The sequence below is a fragment of the Dasypus novemcinctus genome, chromosome 7 (assembly GCF_030445035.2).
Source record: "Dasypus novemcinctus isolate mDasNov1 chromosome 7, mDasNov1.1.hap2, whole genome shotgun sequence".
NCBI classification, from domain to species: domain Eukaryota; kingdom Metazoa; phylum Chordata; class Mammalia; order Cingulata; family Dasypodidae; genus Dasypus; species Dasypus novemcinctus.
In genome coordinates this window covers 89,159,850-89,184,898 of record NC_080679.1, presented here as the reverse complement: position 1 = coordinate 89,184,898, position 25,049 = coordinate 89,159,850, and the positions used below count along the sequence as shown (strand labels likewise).

Genomic DNA, 25,049 nt, shown 5'->3' with positions numbered 1-25,049 from the left:
GAATGCATCATAAACGAGAACTGCTGCTGTTGCTGCTACTGCTGCTGCTCCGCTATTGTTACAACAAATGCATCCTTGGGAAGCAGACTTGGCCCAATGGATAGGGCATCCGCCTACCACATGGGAGGTCCAAGGTTCAAACCCCGGGCCTCCTTGACCTGTGTGGAGGTGGCCCGTGTGCAGTGCTGATGCGCGCAAGGAGTGCCCTGCCACGCAGGGGTGTCCCCCTTGTAGGGGAACCCCATGCGCAAGGAGTGTGCCCCATAAGGAGAACCGCCCAGCGCGAAAGAAAGTGCAGCCTGCCCAAGAATGGTGCTGCACACACGGAGAGCTGACACAAGATGACACAACAAAAAGAAACACAGATTCCCGTGCCACTGATAAGGATAGAAGCGGTCACAGAAGAACACGCAGCGAATGGACACAGAGAGCAGACAATTGGGAGGGGAGGAAGGGAGAAAAATAAAAAAAAACAAAAAACAAATGCATCCTTTCCTCTTTTCTACCCTCAAAATGTCAAGAGCCTGGAATCCACACTAGTTGGTGCCTCCCACCCAGAAAGATTCTTCAATCACCATTCCTTGAACCCAGTATGGCTCTTATCCTCTGAAAGTCCTTCCGTGTATACGAGAGAAGATAAGCAAAGCTCTTCCCAGGTCCCTGGTGGTGCCTCAGTTTTCTGGGAGGACACTAGGAATCTCCCCCTTCACATCCCCTTTCCCATTTTGTCCCTTTTCTACCTAAGCCTCCACTAGGATTCTCTGGTCTGAAAGCTTTCAGAGGGGAGGGACATGGGTCCTGGGAGGATGCCTTTGCCCTCAAGGCTCCTGGGAGCTCCAGGCCTCCCCAGGAATGCTAGCAATTGCTGGAAAGAGGTTTTGTGGAGCTGTCCGGTCACTCCTAGCATGTCTCAGGAGATTATATCCCACCACACTTTTTCCTCTGGCAAAAGTATAGGGATAATAAAATGCTGTAATAAAAAGGCATCAGCAGTGGTAAAAACAGCATGATACTAGATAAAGATAGACATAATGACCAATGGAAGTGAATGGAGAACTCAGAATAGACCCTCACATCTATAGTCAATGACTTTTGACAAGGCCATCAAGCCCAACCAGAACAGTCTATTCAATAAATGGTGTGGGGAGACCTGGATATCCATATCCGAAAGAAAGAAGACCCCTTTCTCATGCCTTATACAAAAATTAACTCAAAATGGATTCTAGGGTGGTAGGTTCTATATTTAAAAACTCCTAGAAGAAAATGTAGGGAAGCATCTTCTAGATCTTGTGGTAGGTGGTACTTTCTTAAACCTTACACCCAAAGGCATGAGCAATGGAATGAAAAATAGATAAACGGGACCACTACCTCCTCAAAATTAAACACTTTTGTTCTTCAAAAGACTTTGTCAAGAAAGTAAAAAAGCAGCCTACTCAATGAGAGAAAATATTTGGAAACCCCATATTCAATAAGGGTTTGATATCTATGTTATATAAAGAGATCATGCAACTCAACAATTAAAAAAACAAGCAACCCAATTTAAAAATGGGCAAAAGACTTGAACAGACATTTTTCCAAAGAGGAAATACAAATGGCCAAAAAGCACATGAAAAAAACTTAAACATCACTAGTTACTAGGAAATGCAGATCAAAACTATAATGAGAAACCATTTTGCACCTTATAGAATGGTTATTATTTTAAAAATAGAAAACTACAAGTGCTGGAGAGGATGTGGAGAAATAGGAACACTTCTTCACTGTTGGTGGGAATGTAGAATGGTGCAGCTTCTGTGTAATACAGTTTGGCGATACCTCAAGAAACTGAAGATAGAACTGCCATTTAATCCAGCAATCCTGTTACTAGGAATATATTCAGAAGAACTGAAAGCAAGGAGTGAACTGACATTTGCAAACTGATGTTCATAGCAGCACTACTCTCCAATGCTAAAATATGGAACCAACTCAAGTGTCCATCAACTGATGAATGGATAAACAAAATGAGGTATATACATACAATGGAATACTATTCAGAGAAGAAATGAAATTGCAATGCATATGACAATATGGATGAACATTGATGACATTATGTTGAGAGAAATAAGCCAGACACAAAAGGACAAATATTGTATGGTCTCACAAATGTTAACTAGATATGAGGTGTAAACTCACAGAGATTTACTCTAGAGTCTAAGTTCCTAGGAAATAGAATGTGGGTTGAGAATGGGAGCTGATGCTTAATGTAGGTAGAATTTTTGATAAAGTTTATTATAAAAGTGTGGAAATGAATAGAGTTGATGGTAACACATTGTTGTGAGTGTAACTAACATGCTGCATTATAAATGTGATTGTGGCCTGAAAGGGGTAGACTGTGAACATAAATGTCAATTGAAAGGAAGCTAGAGAATAATATAGAGAGTATCTAACAGTGATTTCAGTGGTTGATGAAGGTTCTGGTTAATAGTATATGTATAAGAATGCTCTTCTTTTACAAAGTGTTAAGAATATGGTGATATTTGGGAAAATTGTAACTAATGTAACTTATGGATAATAGCTAAGAGTAATATTGTAATATTTTTGCAGCAGTGGTAAAGAAGATATTATTATATCAGTTCTAAGGGAAAACAACATGAGGGTATAAGGGGGTACAGGATTTTTCCTTCTGGAGTAATGAAAGTGTTCTAAAATTGGCAGGTGATGAGAGCACAACTCTGTGATGAAAAGGAGAGCCACTGAGTATATACTTTGAATGGATTGTACAAAGCATGGAGCTGTATAATACAGGGTATACAAGGTGGAAGATGGACTGTGTGTATAGACCAAATGTGAGAACATTCTCTCATGAACTATAACAAATATATAATACTAATACAGTGTATTCGTAATCAAGTGGGTTGGGGGAAAATACACCAAATGTAAGATATGGGCGTTAGTAGAAATATTTTGAAGATGCTCTTTCATAGCTTGTAAAAAATGTTTTATAACAATGCAAGGTGGTGGTGGTGTAATATATGTGAGCCTGTATGATGATATATATATATTTGTTTTGTAATTTCCCAGTGATTACTATACACTTATTGTTTATGTATACTTATATATGAATGATGTACTTCAATAAAAATTTTTTAAAAAATGCATCAGGGCACCTGAGTGCATTCTGAAGAAAGGCAGGCTGATGTGCCACAAGTATGGTGTGAAAGAATGAACAACAGTTCAGCAATGATGAGCAAAACAAACAAAAAACAAAGAACAAAATAATAATAATAATAATAAAACTCAAGTGGATACAAAAGCCCAAGAATTAAAAATAGGGACCATTCTGGAAGTTTGTTTTTGTTGTATGGACCTTGCTTTTCCAACAGAATCAATATTATAAGGAATGGTTTTGATTTCAAGATAACCTGCTAAAACCACTGCCACATTCACAAATAGGGGCATGAAGGTGTCACTGAAGAACTTGACTTTATAAAACGGATAATGAGGAGGTTGTGTTTTTTAAAATTATTGTTATAAAGTAAATCTTCCTTTTATAGCAGGATTCATCTTAGCCTTCTTTAAATAATGACCTGTAAGATGCATTGCAAAGAGGTAGATTTGCATGGGACTTTTCAAGAGCAAGGCTCCAGATGCATTCTGCCCACTGCAGCTTCAAGACCACCTTCACAATCAATCTTGAGGTTCTTGTTTTGTGTGACCTCTCCCCCTCCCATCGGAACCAACATATGATAATTCTCTCATCAGGTTTTCTTGATTGGTTTATAATGTCTTGTTCTTACTTTGTTTTGTTACGTTGGTATTGCTTGCGTTTTTACACTCTTAAGTGATGTCATTTTGATATTCTTGGTTTCAAATTCCGGATCTAATTTTTTTATCAGCACATTGATACACAAGCATGAAGGAAAAAAAACACCAAACCATCTGCCTTATAGCCTGACCTTGCTCCTATTGTCTTGGCATAACTTAGGCTTCAAGCTTTTGGAGGAAGGAGGAAGAAGCTGACAAGATCTGTTGAGGTCCGATTTATTGAAGCTGTCATCTCACCAGGAAAGGTTTATGGGACACATCGTTAGTTGAAGTTAGAAAAGGGGAGGCAACTGTGAGATCTGAGAAAGCAGCCAAGGCTAATCAAAGTTAGGTCTTGAGACTATCTATATCAGTCACTTGGGTGTCACTGAAATGAAGAGTCCTTGGCCACAGACCAGGCCTGCAGCTTCAGAAGGTAGGCATTTTAAAAAACACATCACCAGCCCCCCAAGATGAGTCTGATGTACGCTAAAATTTGAGAACTTGCCTAACAAAAGTATCTTCTCCATTATTTTCTTCTCTATCTAATATAAACTTATCTCTTCCTTTCACTGAATATGAGATTTTTATTTGAGTGCTCCTTGAGCCCCAAGCAGACCAGACAGACCCCAAAGGGTGGCCTGGATGATAATCCACAGAAGCAATGGGCTCCTCAACTTCTTTTATAGACCACAGACTTCCTCCCCAGATGATTAAGTTCTTTTCTGATTCAGTATTATCATTTAATGACACAATACTGTAGGTTATGTGCTGCCACATGTTTGGAATGCTTTGTTTCATTTAATCCTTGAGTCAATTCCTTGAAAAAAGTACTAGTACATACACCATTTTATAGATGAGGAAATAGAGCCCCACAGGGGCAAGTTACCTTCCTGCTATTAAATGTTGGAACTATGATTTGAACCCAGGGTTCCCTGATTGAAAACTCATTCTCCTAAACTGCTATGCTCCTCCCTGTTAGCCTTTCCTAAAGACATCCCCTTACTTACATTTTGTTAAATAGGTCCACTTTCTATAATTCATCAGCCATCTTTCAGGGAGATGATAATTGGTGTAGATACAACCCACTTTGTTATCTGGTTTTATTAAGAGATATAGCAAACCTTTTAACAGGTATCTTTCAATACTTGGGAAAGTAGAGGCATGACATGGCAAGCTTAGAAATGTCTTTCCTGGCAAGCTATCCAGTTGTTTTCCCCTCTTCCATACAGTATCAGTTGCCATTGACAATGAAAGTCGAGCCACCCACCTTTCTCGTTGATGCTGTGAATGATGGCTTTCCCCTCGTTATCTGTAGTTATTAGGAATGTAATAAGACATTCATTTTCTCCTTGCAGAGAGCAGGAAACAGAACTATCCTTTGAGAAATCTGCAGATAAAGAAGTCAAATGAGTTAAATGAGATTCCAACAGAGATTATTTTTAAAGCAAAGTAGTATTGGGTTTTAACATGCAAATGAGAATTTTCAACATTGCTGAATGGGAATAGAAAAGGCATAGGACTTTTCCCACCAAGTAAAGTTTTAATTTTTACTCATGTTCCAGAAGAACAGTTCCAGGTGTGGTCAATCAGGTCCGACTATCAAATGTACCTATCAAACTGATGGAGGCAGGATTTCAATAGAGTGAAAGTACTTTAAGGCAGGTACCACCAGCTGTCTGGTGAAAGGCCCTGATTATGGCAATGGCGGTGGAGAGGGGTGGCAGGTTACATGTTCTTTGCGAGAGCATCTGGGAGGACGCCAAGATTACATTTCAGAAAGAGACTGCACAGGCCAAACTGATACTGATACTTTTAAAGGGACCTTTTCCACAATGGTGTAGTCAAGATTGATGGGCATGTATTATCACAACAATAAATATTAAGATCATGATAACGAGACTGAAGTGTTACATGACTTGGAGATCAACAAGAAAAAAGCAGACCCTAGATTAAAAGGAATACATGATGACAGTTTGCCTACCTTTAAATAGAGCCCTTTTCCTGATTAAAAAAAAAATAACATAATCTAGTTTTCCTCAAATCTTTTCCAATTAAAAATTTTTTCTTGTTGGGCTTATTCAAGAGGGGGAAAAAAAAGAATGACATTAGAGAAAGTGAAAATAAAGTAAAGTGTTCAATCTGAGCTGTCAATACATTATCAGATATTCTAGTGGTCTGGTTCCCATGTCAAAATTACACAGCATTTTTCTAATTTAAAACATCTTGCTTAACAGTTTTTCTATCTACTCTGTGGGAGGCTTTTCAACGATAGTTACAAACACCATTTGGGGGGAATCTACAACTAGAATTTTAGTTCTTAAACTAAAATTTTAAGACACGGTCTAATATGAATGTGTTATGGCACAATGGGTCAGAAAATTAAAGTTGGACTGTTGAAGATTATCTTGGACATACTCTTGCTAGACTATGACTCTCATTGGTTTACAAATAAAAAAGACTAATGAAATTGGATCAGCATATGTATCTCTGAGGCTAACATAGAAAAATTAAATAATAGGCTATTTTTGGTTCAAAAATGATATAGGCATAGAAAGGTATTTTAAGTTGTTTTTGCATTTAATTTCTAAGATACCTTTTTGCATTTAATTTCTAAGATGACAGCATCTGTGAGAAGTATGCCTTGTGTTATCTATGAGAATAGAATCAGGAAAACATTTAGAATTATAAATAAAATTTCAAATGATAGGTGTCAAGTTTTTAATCAAACTGGTTTTGAACATATGAGTAGAATCTCTTTACATGGGACAATTTGGTAGTCTAATAACAAAACATTTTCATCTGGTCATTCCCAAATGTTTACAAGCATCTAGTTCACCTGTGAGTTTTGAAAATACAGGTTCTAGGGCCCCATCCCCAGCATTCTGGGTTGAGAGGCTGGTGGTATGCACAAGTACTTGTGTTTTTAATAAGTTGTTTGTTACTCAGTATTATTAATAAGGTGATTCTGATCAAGAGATTTGGGGACCTCCAGGCAACATATGAGAAGTGAAATTTGTGTTAGTTCATGCATTTGACAGTAACAATTCTGCATATAGAATCCATACTTTTGGTCATTTTTTTGATGACCTTCACCACACCTCTTCCTGCCTACTCACCCCAATTAACTAGGATTCATGAAGTTTAGGGGACTATGTCTTTCTTGTTGCAGTGTTTTTCCTTCCTCCTCCTGTGACAGAGCTGGTAGAGCATGCCTGCCCTGTTCCTCTCGAATATACTTAATGGAATATTTTATTTTCAGGTAGAAAATATGTGGACTGTTTATAATACTCCCTTCAGATATAATATTAATTCTGCTTTTTGAATTTTCCTTTAAATAGTTACACTAGCAGAGGGAGGCTTAATTTACTTGGCCAGTATTATTTAAGGTTTAATGGAAACTGCGAACATGACCTTTGAGTCATGACTCCCGTCTTGCTTTAATTATTTCACCACCCCTTTTCCATTAGTGCTACAACTCTAGATTTAGCCTGGTTTGTAGTGTTTGGGTATTGAAATGGTATTATTGAATCACAGTGAAAGAGTCCAGCTTGGGCTGCAGATTTTCATAATTAGCTGCTAAGTTTATCTTTTGTTGTTTATTAAAAAATGGAACTTTCTTTTTTACCCATTGTGGTGACTGCCAGCAGTGCTGCTCTGAAATAAAACAATGAAAATAAGATCTCAGGCAGCTCATGAAATCTTACTCAGGGCAGGAAGAAATGTGAGAATAGGGGTGAGGAGCCCAGGGTCCAGGAAGGATGTGGAAAATAGAAACTGTTGGCACCATTGAATCAGGTTACCCATGTGTTTCAATCCTCAGCTCTGAAGCCAGGTCAGCAATTCTCAATGAAAACAGTTCACCAAGATAAAAAGAGTACTGTGGTCATTTTGGGCATCGCTCCTCACTCTAATTCCTCCCCTTGCCTCTCCTCAAGGTTCACAACACACATTTAATGCAACGTGCCTAGCAACTCTCAGAAGTCCTGCAAGGAAAACAAAAAACTTGTTTACTTTCCCATTTCCAAAATTTTTTATCACTATGGGCAATTTTTTCCCATTTAACACTTTCAGAACTAGCATTCCATGGAATATACTGTGAGTAACAATGCTCTGAGTATGTGAATGTTGCGGTACATTTAAAAGGTCTCGTTCAGTGAAATCGAATGAATCCGGTTAAACCACATTCTCAAACGTGCCCACACAAGTGGCTACAGCTCAAATGAGGAACGGTTTAGATGGATTATAAAGTTATGCTATGGAACTGATCTTACTGTCCATGTCTTTGTTGGGAGAAGGGTGTGTTTCTAAAAGACCCTGTGGAAGAGCAAATAAGCTGTGACAATTTCGAAGGTATGATCAATAATATATCTTAGTGAGTAACTTGAAAATAGGACTTAGGAAAAGGCTTGATAGAAAAAATGGGTTTTAACTCACATGCTAACTAATATGTTTTCCTCTCACATTCTTCAAAATTAGTACTTTAAATGGTATATATTGGTAATCCAGTTGTTATTTTCAATTTCTGAGACAGAAATAGTTGTACCCCCCAATTCTGAAGATATTTTACTCTCTTACGAAAAAATAATGCAAACATTTTAAATGCCGTTTGAGACCTAGCCTTTCATCTCAAACTCAAGCATTTGTGATAATGTACTCAGAACACTGCATACTTAAATATAGTAAGGTCCCTTGATCATATCATTTACATGTTTCCAAGGTCAACCCCTTTTTTCTCCTCAGCCCAGTAGACGTCTCGTGTTGTTAGTGGAACGAGTTCTAGTAATTTGTAGGGCATTTTCTATGTAATTTTTACTTGTTTCTCAGAAACACTTGGTAAATATCCCAACTGTTTGCTATGAAATGAAACAAGAACAATGCGCTGAGACTTCATACTAACTATTCAAGTGGACAGTCCAAAAACGCCACTTTACTCAGTGCTTTTAATGCATCTTACCTTCGGCATTAGAGTCAGGTATACACCATCTTGTCCAATTTATTGCTATGTGGAATATTTATCTTTAGCCGCCAGAAGAGCAAAGACAAGGGGTTTTACTAACATTAGTCATGACTCCTCCCCCCAGTGTGATTCAACTGTACACATATCAGAAATATCAATTTTGAAACAGTGTAATTTTCAAAACAATATAAATGTCACTAACTTATTCCATTTTGGAAACAGGTTAATTTCTGTATTCTAATTCCATCTCTTTGACCTACATATATGAGAACAATCATAAATTATTGCTTTGATTATTTCAGTTGGCCTGAGAAACATCCTGATCACATCTCAAATGTGCTCAGGGCAACAGTTTACCTGAGCAGCAGAAGGCAGAGAGCTTGTGATTATACAAAAACAAATCCTCCCAGATTTGTTTAAAACAAAAACTTCTTTGTTTTAAAGTTCACAAGTTATTTTTTAAATGACCTTTGCAGCTAAAATAGTCTATTTAAATATTTGAGATTATGTATTGCCATTAGAAAGAATCTGATTTTAAGTAATTACATTTAAAATGACAGATAAAACCAGGAGTAAAGTTTGTTGGCAGTTAAACGTGTCCCTCTTGTATTTGGGGGTCAAGGCAAGGGGAATGGAGGGATGTCATGTAATTGTGCATGCTTGGAATGCTGGAAGAAAATTGGCTGCTAAGCAGAAACCGCTTACTATCTGAGATCATTTTACAGCTAGCTTTGTCCTATCTGGAATTTAGGCAGTCAGATGGCAGAGGATGAGTTCAGGTTTGAAGATTAACATTTCGCAGTTTCTTAAATAGTCTTCCCTTCTAGCTCAAAAAAAAAAAAAAAAAAAAAAAAAAAAATCAGGATTCTGGAATTCTCTACAATTGCCTTTGTTAAGCAGAGTTGAACAGGCTAACAGAGCTGAAGTCAAACAGAATCCCCCTGACTTTAAATTGTACCCCAAAACATCAAGCTTTAGCCTTAAGGAGTACATTTACTTTTAAAAACTAAGTGAATAAGCTAAAGTCCTGTCACAAATTAGGTCAGGCTTCCTCTCAAGAAATATGTAAAATAAATGAAAGCAATTTTAAGACAAATAGAAACCTTCTTCTTCGTTGATTGCGGCACCAACTAGTTTGCATTTATCAACACATTCTTCTTGAGACTGGCCATCCGCAGACAAGTGGCATTCAACACAGCTCCTGTGAACATTTTTAACAGTTTATCAGTCCATGTCGGTGGAAATAGGTACGCAGGCTAGAATATTTCCTTAATGCTGTTGTCATGGTCCATGGTAGAGGAGTGTCTCATAGATGACATGGCCTTTTGTTATTTTCAGAAAGATAATGTCCAAGATGAAACTGCTCTATTCTGAATTCTACTCAGTTTTCAGCAGTCCCTGGACCAGCTTTGATAATAGTTAGTTACTAACTTATCTGTGATGATACTTCTACTTGGTTAAGTTAAAAAACAAATTTTGGGTATTTGATTTAGTTATGTTTTCACTGCACTTTTTCTTAGGGAAAGTTTATGCTGCTGAAACATGATTAGAGACTAGACAAAATTTTGAATTTCTTTACGGGAATGGTCTATATTTAAGCAAGAATCCAAAGAATGATTAATGGTCTTCCTATATGTCATGATTGTTTTAAAGATTCATTTTCTGTAACTCTTTTGCATGAGTCCAAGCCTTGATAGGGGTATTTTTCAAAAGCTGGATCATAGCCTGAATCATCATTAATGCAGGTTTTTAATAAAAGATCTCTACTTACAGAAACATGTATTTCCAAGGGCATAGTTCTGGAATTAAGCCACTCTAAAGATGTCTGTACAGCAAAGTAAAATTTGGACCCAGACTTAATCTTTTGTTTAAATTACTTTACAAATAGATTGTGTTTAGAGTAACGCCTAACACCAAAAGTGGCTCCCTCACCTCCTAGCTGCGGGAATGAACAGTCTCCCCATCCCATCCCCCGCCACCCCTCCAACCCCATGCCTCATCAAGTCTCAGCTGGAACTTCACTTCTTTAGGCAAGCCTTCCCTGACCATTAAACTAGTTCATTCCCTTGCAGTTAAAGACTCAGAATTCCTCTACAGCAAAGGGAGTTTAGGAGCAGCAATCTATTTAGTGGTGGGATAGAGGAATTGTCTTGAAATTGCCTTTGCTTTGCAAGCACATTGCATTCATCTAGATTATACTTTTATTTGGAGTGGCTTTGCAGGGGGCTAGTGGAGATTATGGAAGCACTAAAACCACTTATCACTTTGTGCATCTTTACTGACGGCTGCCTGGACTAGTTTGGTAGCCTGGTTCCCTGGCATATAGTTCCTGAGCACTCTCTATATGCCCTATGTTAACTGACAGCACAGATCATTGAATGACTTTTATAAATGTCTGTCTTTCCCACCAGGCTCTCAGGACCTGGGAAGGCAGGCACCCTGTCCCAGTCGTCATTGCTTGCCAATGGCCTAGCACAATTCCTGGCATTTGGTAGGTACTCAATACCCATTTATACATGAATGCATGAAGGAATAAATGGAAGAATGGAATTGTTTCAAAACTAACATAAACCAGGAAAATCACTGCTTGATTCCCCTAATTCAAAGGGCTGTGATTGTTAATTTCATGTCTCATAAATCAGTTGAGATTGAGTCATATTTATAGAGAAGATGAAATAGAAGAGTAATAGAAGAAACGGAACTTGAAGGGACATTTTATATTAAATTTTATTCAAATATTTCTAACCATGTCCCCATGCTTCTCTTGGCACATGTCGTAATTTGCCAAGTACAGTGACAGAGAAGTTTTGACACCTGACTGGTGGTTAACCACTAAGCGAATATCGATTTTCTCGCTCAGTTTACATCATAAATGCAAATGTCACCATTTGGGATACCAGAGTTGAGGAAAAAATGAACTGCTTAAGCCTATTTGCTGCATAATTGTAATGATATAACAACCAATTCGTATATAACAGCCAATTCTTGACTTGACCTATAAATTGAGCCCCAATTGAGTTAAGAAGATAGCTCCCAATTAAAGAAATAGTCTTCTTCCTGGAAAATAAAGAAATGTGTTGTTTTTTATGGTATAAAAGAAAATACAATACACAATAGTCGTGCATAATGACAACCAAAGATAAGCACCCAGGAGCATGGGTGGTAAAAAAGAGCAAAGTCAGGATCACCTGTCATCCTTTTTGCCTCCAGGAGTCTGTAGATAGCAATGAATCAGTAAGGTCAGGCTATAAACGTCTAGATGAGAAAGAAGCTTGTCTGTTTCCCCTGGAAAGGTCCTGACTGCTTGTGGGTGTCCTCCGTCTACCTCCAGGGCCTTCCCTATGTGTGGCTGGTATTGTAACCGAGAGGCAATCTGATGTTATCAGGGTGGGACAACAGCTCGACTTCCCCATGCCAGTCTCCAGCAGAAATGTGACTCTGTGGTCCCGGATAATCAGGACTGAGAAAGAGGTAAGTGAGACACTGATGTTCCAGGCTGAGGCTCACAGGGGCCCTGTGGATTTGTGTGTTTTGATGGATGCTCTGACAGCAAGCCCAGCAAAAAACAAGCTGAGTTCTGAGTTCATAAAATGTCATTAAAACTGATCACCATGAAACCTACTGACAAAAGGGACTGAAGGAAGGACAGACGTTACCGTTTAGAATTGCAGGGGTCGCTGCAAGTAGGACATCGTTCACAGGTTGGTCCTGAGGCTCCAGGGTTCGTGCAAACACACTTGCCACAAACGCAGTCCCCTCGCCCACTGCAGAGCACCCCATCCTCGGAGACGCACGAGTCCGTGCTGGACGTGCAGTTACAGTACTCGCCGGTCCAGCCGCTGCGACACACACACTCGCCACAGTCACAGTCGCCGTTATCTGAAAAACAGAATACTCTATGCTTCTTAGGGCCAAAGCCAGGTGTCAATTTTGTGGGCCATCTTTTCTCTTTGCCTTTAAACACTATGACAAAAAGACTAAAGAAATGATTTTAAAAAGTGAGTCAATGTGCGTTGAGGGGGGCCAGGTGAGTGTAGACATGTTTCATGGAATGTGTTTTGCTGTGTATATTGATCAGTCTTATCTCTTAATTGAAGACCAAGCTATATCAAACACAATTTATGACCAGGTGAAAGCCCATAATAGCTGCTTATGCACGTATATTCATTTTTTTCTTGTAATGAATTAGAGTGCCATAGTATAGAGCAACATGAATCCCTACCTCTACATCACTCGAGCTGAATGACCTCATAAAATAGAGGGAATAAAATCCACTTCCAACAGCCATGGTCAGGATTCGGTGAGATAATGTGTAAACCTCCTAGCTTTGCATTCACCAGGTAGACGTCCCATAGGCATATAGCAAATGCTCAACAAATCCATTTCTTTAACAAACTTTAAGTGAGCATATACCATGTACCAAAGATTGTAATAGGCATGAGGATATAAAGTTTAGTCAAGGTCGCTGAACTTATAGTCTAGTGTAGGAGATGAACAAAAAATAATGATTTAGAGCAAGAGGGATACTTCAGTGCATTTCAGGCAGAGGAAAAGCAGAAAGGGTGTAATCCTGTGACCTATTTAAATAACCATAGTAATTTCATGTGGAGAGAGCCAAAGATGACTAAGGGATGTGGCAGGAGAGGAGGGTGGAACAGTCAATACAAAGTCAGGTCATGAAATGCCATTTGGCCTAAGTTTAAGAACTTTTCTCTGGGAAGCTATGGGATTTAATGTGGAGGAGAGACATGATCAGATAGATAGGTGGCCAGAAAAATCCTGCCATCAGCAGAGAGGAAAAATTGGAGGAAAGCCAAAATGGAAACAGGAAAACCAGTTAGGAGGGTCTTAAAACAATGGGGGCAAGAGGGCACAAGACCCATAGCCACAGCGAGAACAGCAGAAAGGGGTGGAAAGAGCATATGACCCAGGGGGTGGAATGCGAAGGGTGGTTTTAGGCTGGAGGGTGAGGGCAAGAGAGAGAAGAATGGGACCTCCCCATGGTCCAGCCTGGGCCGCTAGGTGGGTGGTGTGGCTCTTCAGTGAGCTGGGATGGAAGCTAGCTCGTGATCAGTGCCACTGATCAATGCCTGGCCCAAAGAAGTGCTCAGTGAGCATTTGTTGAACAAATAAGTAGTTCTGAAACAGAAGGAAAAGCAGCATGGGTGGGGAAGACGGAGAGTTCGTTTTGAGCTCTGTTGAGTTTAAAGGACCTGTGGCTCATCCTGGCAGGCGGTTGAACTTATGGGCCTGACATTTAGGGACCCATTGCGAGCTGGAGTTTGGGGTTTAGGGTCCATCAGGCAGAGGTGGTGGTTGAAGCTGTCATGGATGAGGTCATCCAGGAAAAGCGGGTAGAGTGAGAAAAGCTCTAGAGCACGACATTTAAAATGTGATCAGAGGAAAGGATCCTACAGGAGAGACCTGGGGAGGCAGGAGGGAACAAGAGCGAGGCTTCGGGAGCCAAGGGCAGAGGATAAAGCAAGTATTTATACAAGTATTTATATGAGAGTTATATCTCATCTAATCCTGCAGGGCCCCTTTGGAATCTGACCCTGTAACGCTGACATAGGAAAAACTCTAAACTAATGATAAAATGTTTGAGATAATGGGCAAGACACCAAAACAGGCATTTGATTCCAAACAACATCTATTGACAAACTTGTGTACTGGTAACTTCTCTTTAAGAAAAAGAAATGTGGGAGCGGCTGTGGCTCAACTAGTTGGGCTCCTGTCTACCATGTGGGAGCCCTGAGTTTGCGTCCCGGGGCCTCCTTGTGAAGGCAGCCTCACTCGTTCGCTGCGGGGCCACCAGGCCTGCAAGCACAACGAGGGCTGACCAGCAAGGTGACGCAACAAAAAAGGGAGACAAGCAAAAAAAAAAGAAAACACACAGGAGAGCGGGCAGTGAGTGGACACAGAGAGCAGACAGCAAGGAAGCCACAAGGGGGAAGGGGAAATAAAAAATAAAAAAAGTAATACAGACACAGAAGAACACACAGCAAATGGACACAGAGAGCAGACAGCAAGCAAAAAAAAAAAAAAAAGCCCCCGGGGTGGGGGGGGCGGGGAGAAATGTGCACCCGGCATTGCCTCACAAGTTTTGCTCTTCCAGCAATATTTGGAAGGCTTAGAGGATTGGTGGCAGTGAGCGAATTTACAGATTCTAGAGCCAGAGGGCCAACGGCTTGAATCCTGGCTCCAGGACTTCCTGGTTGGGTGAAGTTGGGGAAATTACTTTCCTTCTTCATGCCTCAGTTTCCTCATCTATTTGGGGTGATTACTAGTAGCTACTACGTAGGAATGCCTAATATAATATATAACAGTGTTTAGAACAATGTCTAGCCCATAAATAAGCTCTATATAAAAGTTAGTTCTTACAATTATTCCTAAAAACTATCCAGTAGGAAGATTTGTAAGCAAAATTATCCATTAGAATATTAAAATTCCTATAATTGTACTGAAAACAAATAGCAAATATAAAAGAAATAAAAAGTGAGGCAAGGGAAGCAGATGTGGCTCAATCAATTGGGCTCCTGTCTGCCATGTGGGAGGCCCTGGGCTTGCGTCCCGGGGCCTCCTTGTGAAGGCAGGCCAGCCTATGCCTGTGAGAGCTGGCACAGTGAGAGGACGCAACAAAGGGAGACAAGCAGACACAGAGGAGCGCGCAGCGGATGGACACAGAGAGCAGACAGCAAGCAAGAGGCAAGAGGGGGGATAAATAAATGAAATAAATCTTTAAAAAAAAAGCGAGGCAGTTTCCATTTATGAGACACTGCCATGTTCACTGTAGAAGGAAGGATTCTGGGTTTTCTCCTGATAACTTCTGGTCTTGCAGGTAGTTATTTTTCTCTCTTCCTGCCTGGTCATAAGGGACACATGGCAGGGTATTGCTTGGCTTTAATGCTCTACTTGCTCAAAACACCAAAGATTTTGAAGTTGGATTCTGGTGTATGCCTACGTGTATGTATTTGATATGAATATGTACTTATATTATACTTATATTATATTATAATACTTATATTATACTTCTCTGATGAAAAATGAGTTGAAATTTATTTGAATCCATGACATTAAATTATATTTCTACTGTATTTCAGAATTGAAGACATATTCTGCATTTCATATTTCAACTGTAAATCATAATTAAAACAATTAGGTGATTTTGGCCAAAATCATGAATTTAGTATTTATATGTACATGATCCTCTAAACTAGAATTTCTTTTGGTTTCTTCTTTGTAAAAGGGGAAACTATTTTAGTAGGGGAAAATTTCTACAATACAGTTTATTCTGAAAAATTAACATGAATTATAAATACTGTCAGATGAAATGTACATTTCAATATACTTTGAGAATGCACAAGTATATCATCACATGTAAGAATTACTTAGGAGAAATATTTAAAACACTTTTTGGAATACTAGAAAAGGACCATAACAGCAAAAAGTGCCAAGAACTTTCAGAATTGGGAAACTCTTCTTTCTACTGACCTTCCAGATCCGTCACCCTGCTCACATTAAATGCCAAGCTGATATCCTCAAGCAACCAACTATCTCAAGTCCTTGTTTATATGATACCACCACCACCTTCATAATGGTTTCATGTAGAGGCAGGATCATAACCAAAGATTAAGAAAAAATTACCAGGCCCTTTCTGGAATGTCATTGATGATAACTGTAAATGCTTAATGGCAGGAAGTTTTCTCTATAATGTCATTTGCCTGTTGTGTCTCTTAGAATCAAAACATAGAAGACTAATGGAATTTGGGCAAGGGAAAAAATCAGTGGAGTTCTATATCTTTGAGTGTTTACAGATGGGTGGAGGAAGGTGCATGAAAAAGAATGCTGTTGTAATAGCCCTTCAGAAAAGCAGCAGACTGCAGAGTATATTAGTTGCAAATTAAGCGAGATGTCTGTGAGTTGGGAAGTTGTAGTGCATTTGTTCTGCTGATGCAGATAACAACATCAACAACAGAGTGTCTGTTCACAACAGGCAGGCACACAGGAGGGACTCCATGAATGTGTTGAGTTTGAATAATTGCATCTGTATTGCATGTTTCTTAAGAGAAAGTTATTAACACATTAACATCCCTTGAGACATTACTAAAACTTAAAATCACTTTTAAGGAACAGTAATGGTTGAGGATCATACAGTACCCCCAAAGTTTGAAGGAAGCTGGCCTTAATGAAGTTTTCTGAGTCCAACTGAAGGAATTTTTAAGTAGAATTTCTTTGGCAATCACTTATCTAATTCAAAGACAGCCTTCTCAGAGCCTTCCTACCTAAGATGCACAGATTGAGTTTGTTCTTTTTGAGTTGATTTCGTTCACATGTGATATAAAATAAAGTGAAAGACCATCAAAAAATGGAGAGAACTCTGCCGCTGATCCAATTTACACTGCTTTAGATCTCTTTGATCCAAGATTTAAAGCTGACATGTAGATGGTGATAATGTTGCTGCTGTATTTTATTAGATTAGGATTTTTTCAAGTGTTGGGAATACCTATTTTATTAAAGGATTTGTATGAGAAGTGCAATATGGGATTCTGCCAACATATTCTTTCTGTGACAGGGTGACATGGCCTCTGGTTGGCTTCTGGCTGCCTTCAGATTACGTCATGCTCTGCATCATGTAGACAGAGGACTGGTGGCTTTAGAAGCACAGGCATTAAATGAGGAAGTAAACCACTGAAGCAAAGGGAGATAAATGTCTCAATACAGACAGCCCTAAGTTTTCCACCAACAAATGAAAAACGAGGCAGCAGCAATGGAATGAATCTTAGGTAAACTTCTAAGGGTATAAATGGTTTTGAAAAGCTTGGAATTCTTTGAGGCTTCTTTTTCTCTCAGGTCTTTGTTCTAAAAATTAGTCTATTTTATATATTCCTGACACTGTGGATGGAAAACAGAACTTGCTTAGTTTTCTATAAAGAAAACACAGTGAAAATCCTGAGATATTATGACTTAAATTCCACAGTCAATTAGTATCTCAATTGTAACAGAAATCTGTATCATTGAAGTATAGTAGTACATTTGTAATTCTTATCTGAATAAATTAAACTTTTATATATATAGTAAATGTATATATATATAAAGTGATTTTATAATGATCATGTTATATGTAATACATTCTTAAACTGCAGCAATTTCACAACTCCAAAAATCATGGAAACACAGGTATTTCTGCTATTTTAAAATTTTCTCTAATTTTCAAAATTAGACAAACAGGCAATTTTCTGTTTTTATCCTTTCCATAGTCTTTTTCACATATGTCTTTATTCATCTTTGTTATACCCAGTGCCTCGCCTAGTTATCTGGGACATAATATGTGTTAATAAATATTTATGGAATGAATGAAGGCCCTGAAAGTCCCTTTAGTACTTTCACACCCATTGTCCTTGACAGCATGTTCCTTTAGCAGCCTAGCTTTTTATTTTTCCACAGTAAAAGGCATTTAAGAGTTGGGTCAGCAAGCAGCCTATCTGTGGAAGATAATAGAGGTCAGGTTACATGCAGTTTTGTGGAGTCTGGGTGATAACCAGGGAGAAGGCATTTCTATCTCTTACCTATTTATTCTTAGACAAATAATAATAGAGATATAATTTCATTTGGCAAAGATCGTACTCCAAGTGAATGCTAGAGTCAGAAAATATACAACGAAGCTTCAGTTACCCTAGGTCTAAAGATGGACCTACACAGTCAACCAGCAAAATATTTATTGAGCACCTACGAATCACAGGAAACTGTGGAAGGTGCAAAGGATGTAAAGCAACTGCCTGAGACTTGAACAGGAGCAGGGTAAGGTAGATGCAGATATATCATACCTCCGCACAGCAGCCCTTTGTGTCTCACACAGGAGAAATTGTCACACTGGCAGTAAGGCCCATAAATGCTTCCGTAGGGAGACAGGTGACAGATGCACTGCCCACAGTAGCAGTCGCCCCTTCCGCTGCACGAGGGCTGCTCCGGGGCCTCCTTGCAGGAATCTGTGCTCAGTGTGTCCTCACCACACTCGCAGCGAGGACCCATGTGGCCGGGGTTGCAGGCACACACGCCACACTGGAAGGAGCCGTCCCCGTTGTGGCACTTGGAGCTGTTCACCTCCACTTCTTTCTGACAGTCACAGTTGCATTCTGGACTGATGAGTATTTCGAGGGCATCCCCCAGCCCCACAGGCTTTATGATAATGTGCCTGCTCCTTCTGTCGCAGTTTGACATACTCACAGTCACGTTGAATGAAACCTGAAAAGAAAATACTAATTATCTGCTTCCACCGAAATGCATGGTGTGAAACAAGGCTGAGTGGAGATCAGTTTTGCCAAAAGCATTTATTAGGAAACCTTTGAAAACTGCTTTTGAAATTATTGAAACGAGAAGTCCAGCTTTAGAGTGCTGAGCTAATTTCTGAGCCTCCCAATATTTTTTCCAGAGAGCGTAATGGCCATCTACTTACTGTGTCTCCCACCTTCAGGTGAGAGCACTTCTTCTGGTGTGGGAAGAGGGTGCCGTTGTTACAGATAGCTGTGAATGACAGATTGAGTCCTTCTGTGTCTCCTAATACTTCCAGTTCCACCTCAGACCTCAGTTCCTTCAGTTAAGACATAAGGAATTGAGCAAAGTCACACCGAAAAATACAGAGGAAGAAACTGTGTCATTAAACTATATAAATGAATAAAACGAAATGGGCTCTAAACAAAATCCTCAAGCAAGAAAGTGAGCAATCAATACATACATATCACATTTTATCGAGTCCAAGACACCATCAATTGTAAGATACACCATTATTTTAATGACAAAATACCTCAGCTTCATTCTGCACAATGTATGTACAGCCCATCATTGCTTTGAAAATTATTTTATCCATTCTGAAGGATTTGGTCAATGCACCTGCCCTCGACTGCACTGCTTGGCATATGAAAGGCATTGCTTTTGTTCGTATCTCAGTAGTGAAATGCAGCTCAGCTTCCTCTACTCATGGCTATCATCATTTCTTAGGGTCTATCAAGCAGCTGGTTGCTGATTTGCAAGGAATACAGAATTGCAGTCATTCCTCCGGTAATGAGTATTTGCTATACTGATATCAAATTTATACCCTGCTGTTCTGTTTTGGTACATTTCTGCATACTTTTCATTTCAGTATCAAACATAGTGCAAACGTTTTGAAGATATCTTAAAATGGCAATTAAGCTCAACCCTTAGAGAACTGACAATGCACTTAAATAGAGGTGACAACAATAAACATAGCACAGGCTAAGAAAACTACATTGTAATTGCTGCCTGACTCACAGTGGTAGTAAGAGACCATGCTTCAGAGTTTTAGAGATGCTAAAATATGGGGAAACCTGTGCCTTGAAATTAATATTGGGATTTATTGAGAACCTATTTTGTATTTAGTGTAGATTCAGGGTCTATGGAGAATATGAGTGTGAGACAATTTCTGCCCTTAAGAGGCTTACTGCCACTGAAAAAACAAGATAGAATCAGGTGACATACATGTCAGACAAAGCCCCATTAAGTTTTTAAAACTGTAATACAGAGGAGAGTATGAGACAATTCAGAGAAGAGAGCAATCAGTGAAGGCTAAAGTGTTAAGAGAAGATTGGCCCTTACAGGCTGAGTTGGAGTTAGATATGTGAAGAGGATGGCAGGGGAATTTCAGGCAAGGGAAAGCAGAAGAGAGAGAGCCCAGGGCCAGGAGTGGGTGTGTGGTATTAGCGCAGTAAGGAAACAAGTGGGGCTCAGACCAAGCCTGTGCTTCTACTGTCCTAGGAAACACCAGACCGCAAAGAGCCCTGATGTTTGGAGAGGTGAGTTAGGACTTGGCACTGGGGAAAACAGCCCTGAAGCTTTTTAGCAGGAGCTCACTCTCCTGACAGTATAGATGAAGGGAAAGCACTTTGGAGGCACGTACAGGACAGGTGGAGAGAGGAAGACTTGAGTCAAGAGGGCGGGAGGTTGTTGGTACTCATCCCAGCCTGGGGTGCAAGGATCAGGATCTGGGGGTGTTGTGGGAATGGCAAGGAGAGAATCCACATGTGATGAAATAGACTGAAGAGAGGAAGGCAGATATGATGCATATTGGTGAGGACATAGAGAGGAAGATTCAAATTTTTCTTAAGTATAATTTTGCCAACCACAGAGCAAGATGATCCTACCTAGCTTTAGATACAGTCTGACCAAGATAAAGGAAATCTCAGCATTGAAATAATTGGAATATCATATGGAAAATTTTACCTGGAATATTTTAATGCAAACTTCCCTAGGAAAGGACATAAATGTTATGTGTGTATGTCATCGTTTCCTTCATTCATTTATCTACTGTGAGCCAGGCAAAACAAAAGAAACTAAGTTGCTTCCCTCATGGATCTTAATGGGATCACTGATATTTCAGGAGTTTTATTAGATGGTTAGGGAAGGGAAGAAATTAGCTGCTAATGGGCGGATGAATACTAATCTGGTATTTAATTTTTTATTTTAAAAATCAATATAACACTGTGAAATACTGAACTAAAGTTCAGAACCATTAATTATAAACACAAATCGTCTACCTCTGCCCCAGTAGCAGTCAATGCATTTTCTTTCCTTCTCTCTCGTTTTATAGACTGGAAAGAAATTCAGTCTATGGATCCCCATATTTTAAAGTCCTCTTAGAACAACAGGGTAGAAAAAATAATTTGAACAGATACCAAGATCTGTTGCATACCTCACCCTGGGAATCAAAAAGTTTCAGTAACTCCAGAGCAAGTTTCGTATAAGAATTTATACTTTGAGACCATGAAACAAAGATGTGGGATTCAATTCAAATGTGGAATGACTTGATTTCAACTGGCCTGTGAGCTATGTGTGATTTGAGACCATAAAGTAGGACTTAAAGCTTTGACAGAAGAAGTGAGAGCTTGGATTGACTGGTCAGATGAGAAGAGGAAATATTTTTGACAATCCACTGTTTTCTAATTTGCTTAATTCCTTTGAAGTTGCTAGTGACCAACAATTTTGAGAGTGCTGGGTTAAAAGAAACAGTACATTGTTTCCTTTGCGGTGTGATTTTATTGGATTCTACACATTAAAACTTTACCACATATATAGTGTTTTGTTGATAAGCTTTCCTGTCTGGAAGAATTTCAAGCATGAGATAATGTGGTGATTAATTTTTAATGTGAGCTAAAGTAAGAACAAACAAAAACGGAAAGTTTCTGAGGAGATCAGTGAAAAACCTCCATCCTCTTATAATTTTAATGGACACATCAAGGGTTTCTTCTTTGAAGAAATGAAGTATTTGAGAAGAAATACCCTGTTCTTTCCCCTTAAAGTGAGTTTCAAAAGCGGTAGGGTAGTATCAAATCATCAGAGAATTTTATCAAAATATGTAGCTCCTTCTTCCCCTAAAGTTCTCTTGAGACATCTAGGAGAGGAATGTGGGCATGCCTATTTTTTTTGTCTTTATTTATTTTTTTAATATTACATTCAAAAAATATGAGGTCCCCATATACTCCCACCCCCCTCACCCCACTCCTCCCATAGCAACATTCTCCTCCATCATCATGAGACATTCATTGCATTTGGTGAATACATCTCTGACCATCGCTGCACCTCATGGTCAATGGTCCACATCATAGCCCACACTCTACCACGTTCCATCCAGTGGGCCATGGGAGGACATACAATGTCCAGTAATTGGACATGCCTATTTTTAAAAACCTTCCTAGATGATTCTGAAATGTCATTTAGTTGGAACACTGGTTCAGTGTATGCTAAATATTACCATATATCGCATATGGGTCATTTACTTATTTAAAAACCATAAAAAATTAGAAAAATTTTATTCATGTTTGTTATGTGACTGTTTTACAGCAAATATTAGTGATCTATGTGGCTTTATAAAAATTTACTTTTTTGGTTCCTATCCTAACTTGGACCTCCATCTTTGTTTTTATGTGTGTTTTGTTTCTCTTTGCTAGCAGAGGCAAAAAAGGGGGGATAATATTTAGGAACCCAAATGAAAAAGAATTGGCAGCTGGCTATCCATGGTTGTTCATTTAGTTATGAAATGAGGACAAAGACAGAGAACATTACAGCAACCTGTAGGTATATGACTTATTTTAAGGGAGGAATTCTGTCCTCAGGTACTAATACATAAAATCAAGCAAATCCATTATACACATACTTTAAAGTTGAAAGAAAATTTCCCTGGATTCCCAAAGTAGAGAAAAGAATGTAAAAAGTAGTATTCCTGGGGTGCTTTGGGTTGTTTTGGTGTGTAGCTAACACTGCATTTCCTCTTGAGTTAAGATCTAGTCTCGGAGATTGTTGTTATGGGGGGAGGAGTGGGGGGAGGGGGTTGGGGGGTATATGGGGACCTCATATTTTTTGAATGTAATATTAAAAAAATACTAAATGTACAAGAAAAAAAAAAAAAGATCTAGTCTCATTAAGCCTGTGGAGATATTGCCCTGCTACTCATTGGCAATTTAAACTTAATTTTTTTTCAGACAGAAGAGGGGAGCTTAATTGTGTGATTCATGGAGACTTTTCAGTAGAATTAAAATTCTCCCAGATGACAGTGCTACTGTTAGTAAATGTTATGAAAACAACCTAAACTTTATGATCATGTTTATGATATTTCTATCTTATGTTCCAACTTTCAGGAAGAATACTTGCAAATTAGGTGGACAGAATTTATGTCTTGGCTGAATTAATGAGGACAAATTTCCTTTGGATAAGCACTCTCTCAGCTAACAAATGACAGTGCATTTAACTGCCCCAAACCCATCGTAGTTTTTGAATGCCAAAAAACGCAAAAGAGAAGGCAACTGAAAATACCATACTTCATAAGCTGAGATGATCAGCTGGAGAATGTTTCCAGAGTCCTTCTGAAGTAGTCCAACTGTAGCTCCAGGAATAAGTTTTGCGTAATTCTGTAAATAAAAAGAATAAAGCAGTCTTTGTTTGCTCACTGTATTTGAGAAATGTTAAGTGAGGGGTTCAGCTTGCTGGTTGTGATTGCCTCTATTTAACTGGCGAGTGAAAACAGGTCCTGATAATAAACGGACTTTTCTTCTGAAACTGTAGCCCTTGCGTCTGTGCTGCTTCCTGTGCTCAAGTGGGAAAGGGACTGGCCAGAGCTGCCAATGGGGAAATCTAGTGTCTGTGGTTGCCTTAGTTTAGGGCTGTGATTTATACTACCATGGATGTCAGGTCTCAAATAATAACATTTATATCATGTTTCCATTCGTGGAAGCATCTTGGTCCAAAGAATTCTGAGCATGCTTCCAGGAATTATTTTCTCTTTAATGAAATGTTGTGGAAAGCAAGGTTCGGTGCATGTGGATGAGTGAATCAGGTTACTCTATAAGTCATTCAGTCCAGAGATCTTAATGAGCAATGGCTTGGTGGAGAAAAGGAGCAAATTATTTGGATGCTTGCTATCAACTTCCCCTTCCTTACAGGTAATGAGTTCTTTCTTAGGACCTGGCACTGCTGGTGTCAGCACTGTGCCAGGGTTGGTTGGAATCACTTCCCATCCCATCACCATTGAGGGAGTCAGAACCTAGCTCTAAATGGTGTCCATGCCCCACCTATTGTTTGTCCTGAGATGTCATTCCCATTGTGGGGAAAACACCCATATTGGTTCATCAACACTCCAGGTATCCTGCTTGGCTAGGGAATGAGGCATTGCAAAGACAGGAATTTTCTAGATAGTTCAAAGTTATTCCTCTGTTGAGTTTTATGCTTTAAAACTATTTTTAAACGAAAGCTTTTCTAAAAGCTACAATACACATCCCTGCCTTCTTAAACAAAGAATACCAAGCATACTTTGACTTTTTTTTTCTTGAAGAAATAGAATCATATTTAGCAATATTAATCATAGTTATATAATTATCAATGGCTTCTAAAATCCATAGAGAGGTTGTGCCCATACCAAACTGTCCCCATTGCACTTTTATATCTTGTATTTAAAAATTTTTATCTTCTTGTTAGGTTGTCAGATATCACTCCCCTATCAATTTTCTCTTTATTCATTTATGTTGCATTCAACATCATCTATTAAGTAGGTTTGGTATGTTGTACTACATCATGCGACAATCTTCTTTGTCAGCTGTGGTCTTCTAAATTGCTCTGAGTTGTGAAATTGGATAACTGAGTTTATTAAAATTGTATGTAGAGAAGAGGACATAAGTTTTGAGTGAAGGATTTAGGGCATCTCCTATAGTTCAAAAACACATATAGTCCACCCTATTCCAAAGAGGATTTAAGTGGCTTAGAAAATGCACAAAAGTACCTTAGAATTAATGATGGTTATTAATTATAA

General features: G+C 39.0%; 1 protein-coding gene across 3 annotated transcripts in view; it reads right to left on the bottom strand.

Moving 5' to 3' along the window:
- Positions 1-25,049, bottom strand: part of ITGB6 (integrin subunit beta 6) — a 150,199-nt gene that overhangs the window by 11,237 nt on the left and 113,913 nt on the right. For all 3 annotated transcript variants that reach the window (XM_058300799.2, XM_058300800.2, XM_004463888.4), the window contains 6 exons: positions 23,566-23,655; positions 19,194-19,328; positions 18,565-18,982; positions 12,397-12,619; positions 9,844-9,941; positions 5,051-5,170 (listed from right to left, as the gene is read on the bottom strand). In XM_058300799.2, the coding sequence (XP_058156782.1) occupies positions 5,051-5,170; positions 9,844-9,941; positions 12,397-12,619; positions 18,565-18,982; positions 19,194-19,328; positions 23,566-23,655 (1,084 nt within the window). The remainder of the gene's footprint in view (positions 1-5,050; positions 5,171-9,843; positions 9,942-12,396; positions 12,620-18,564; positions 18,983-19,193; positions 19,329-23,565; positions 23,656-25,049) is intronic.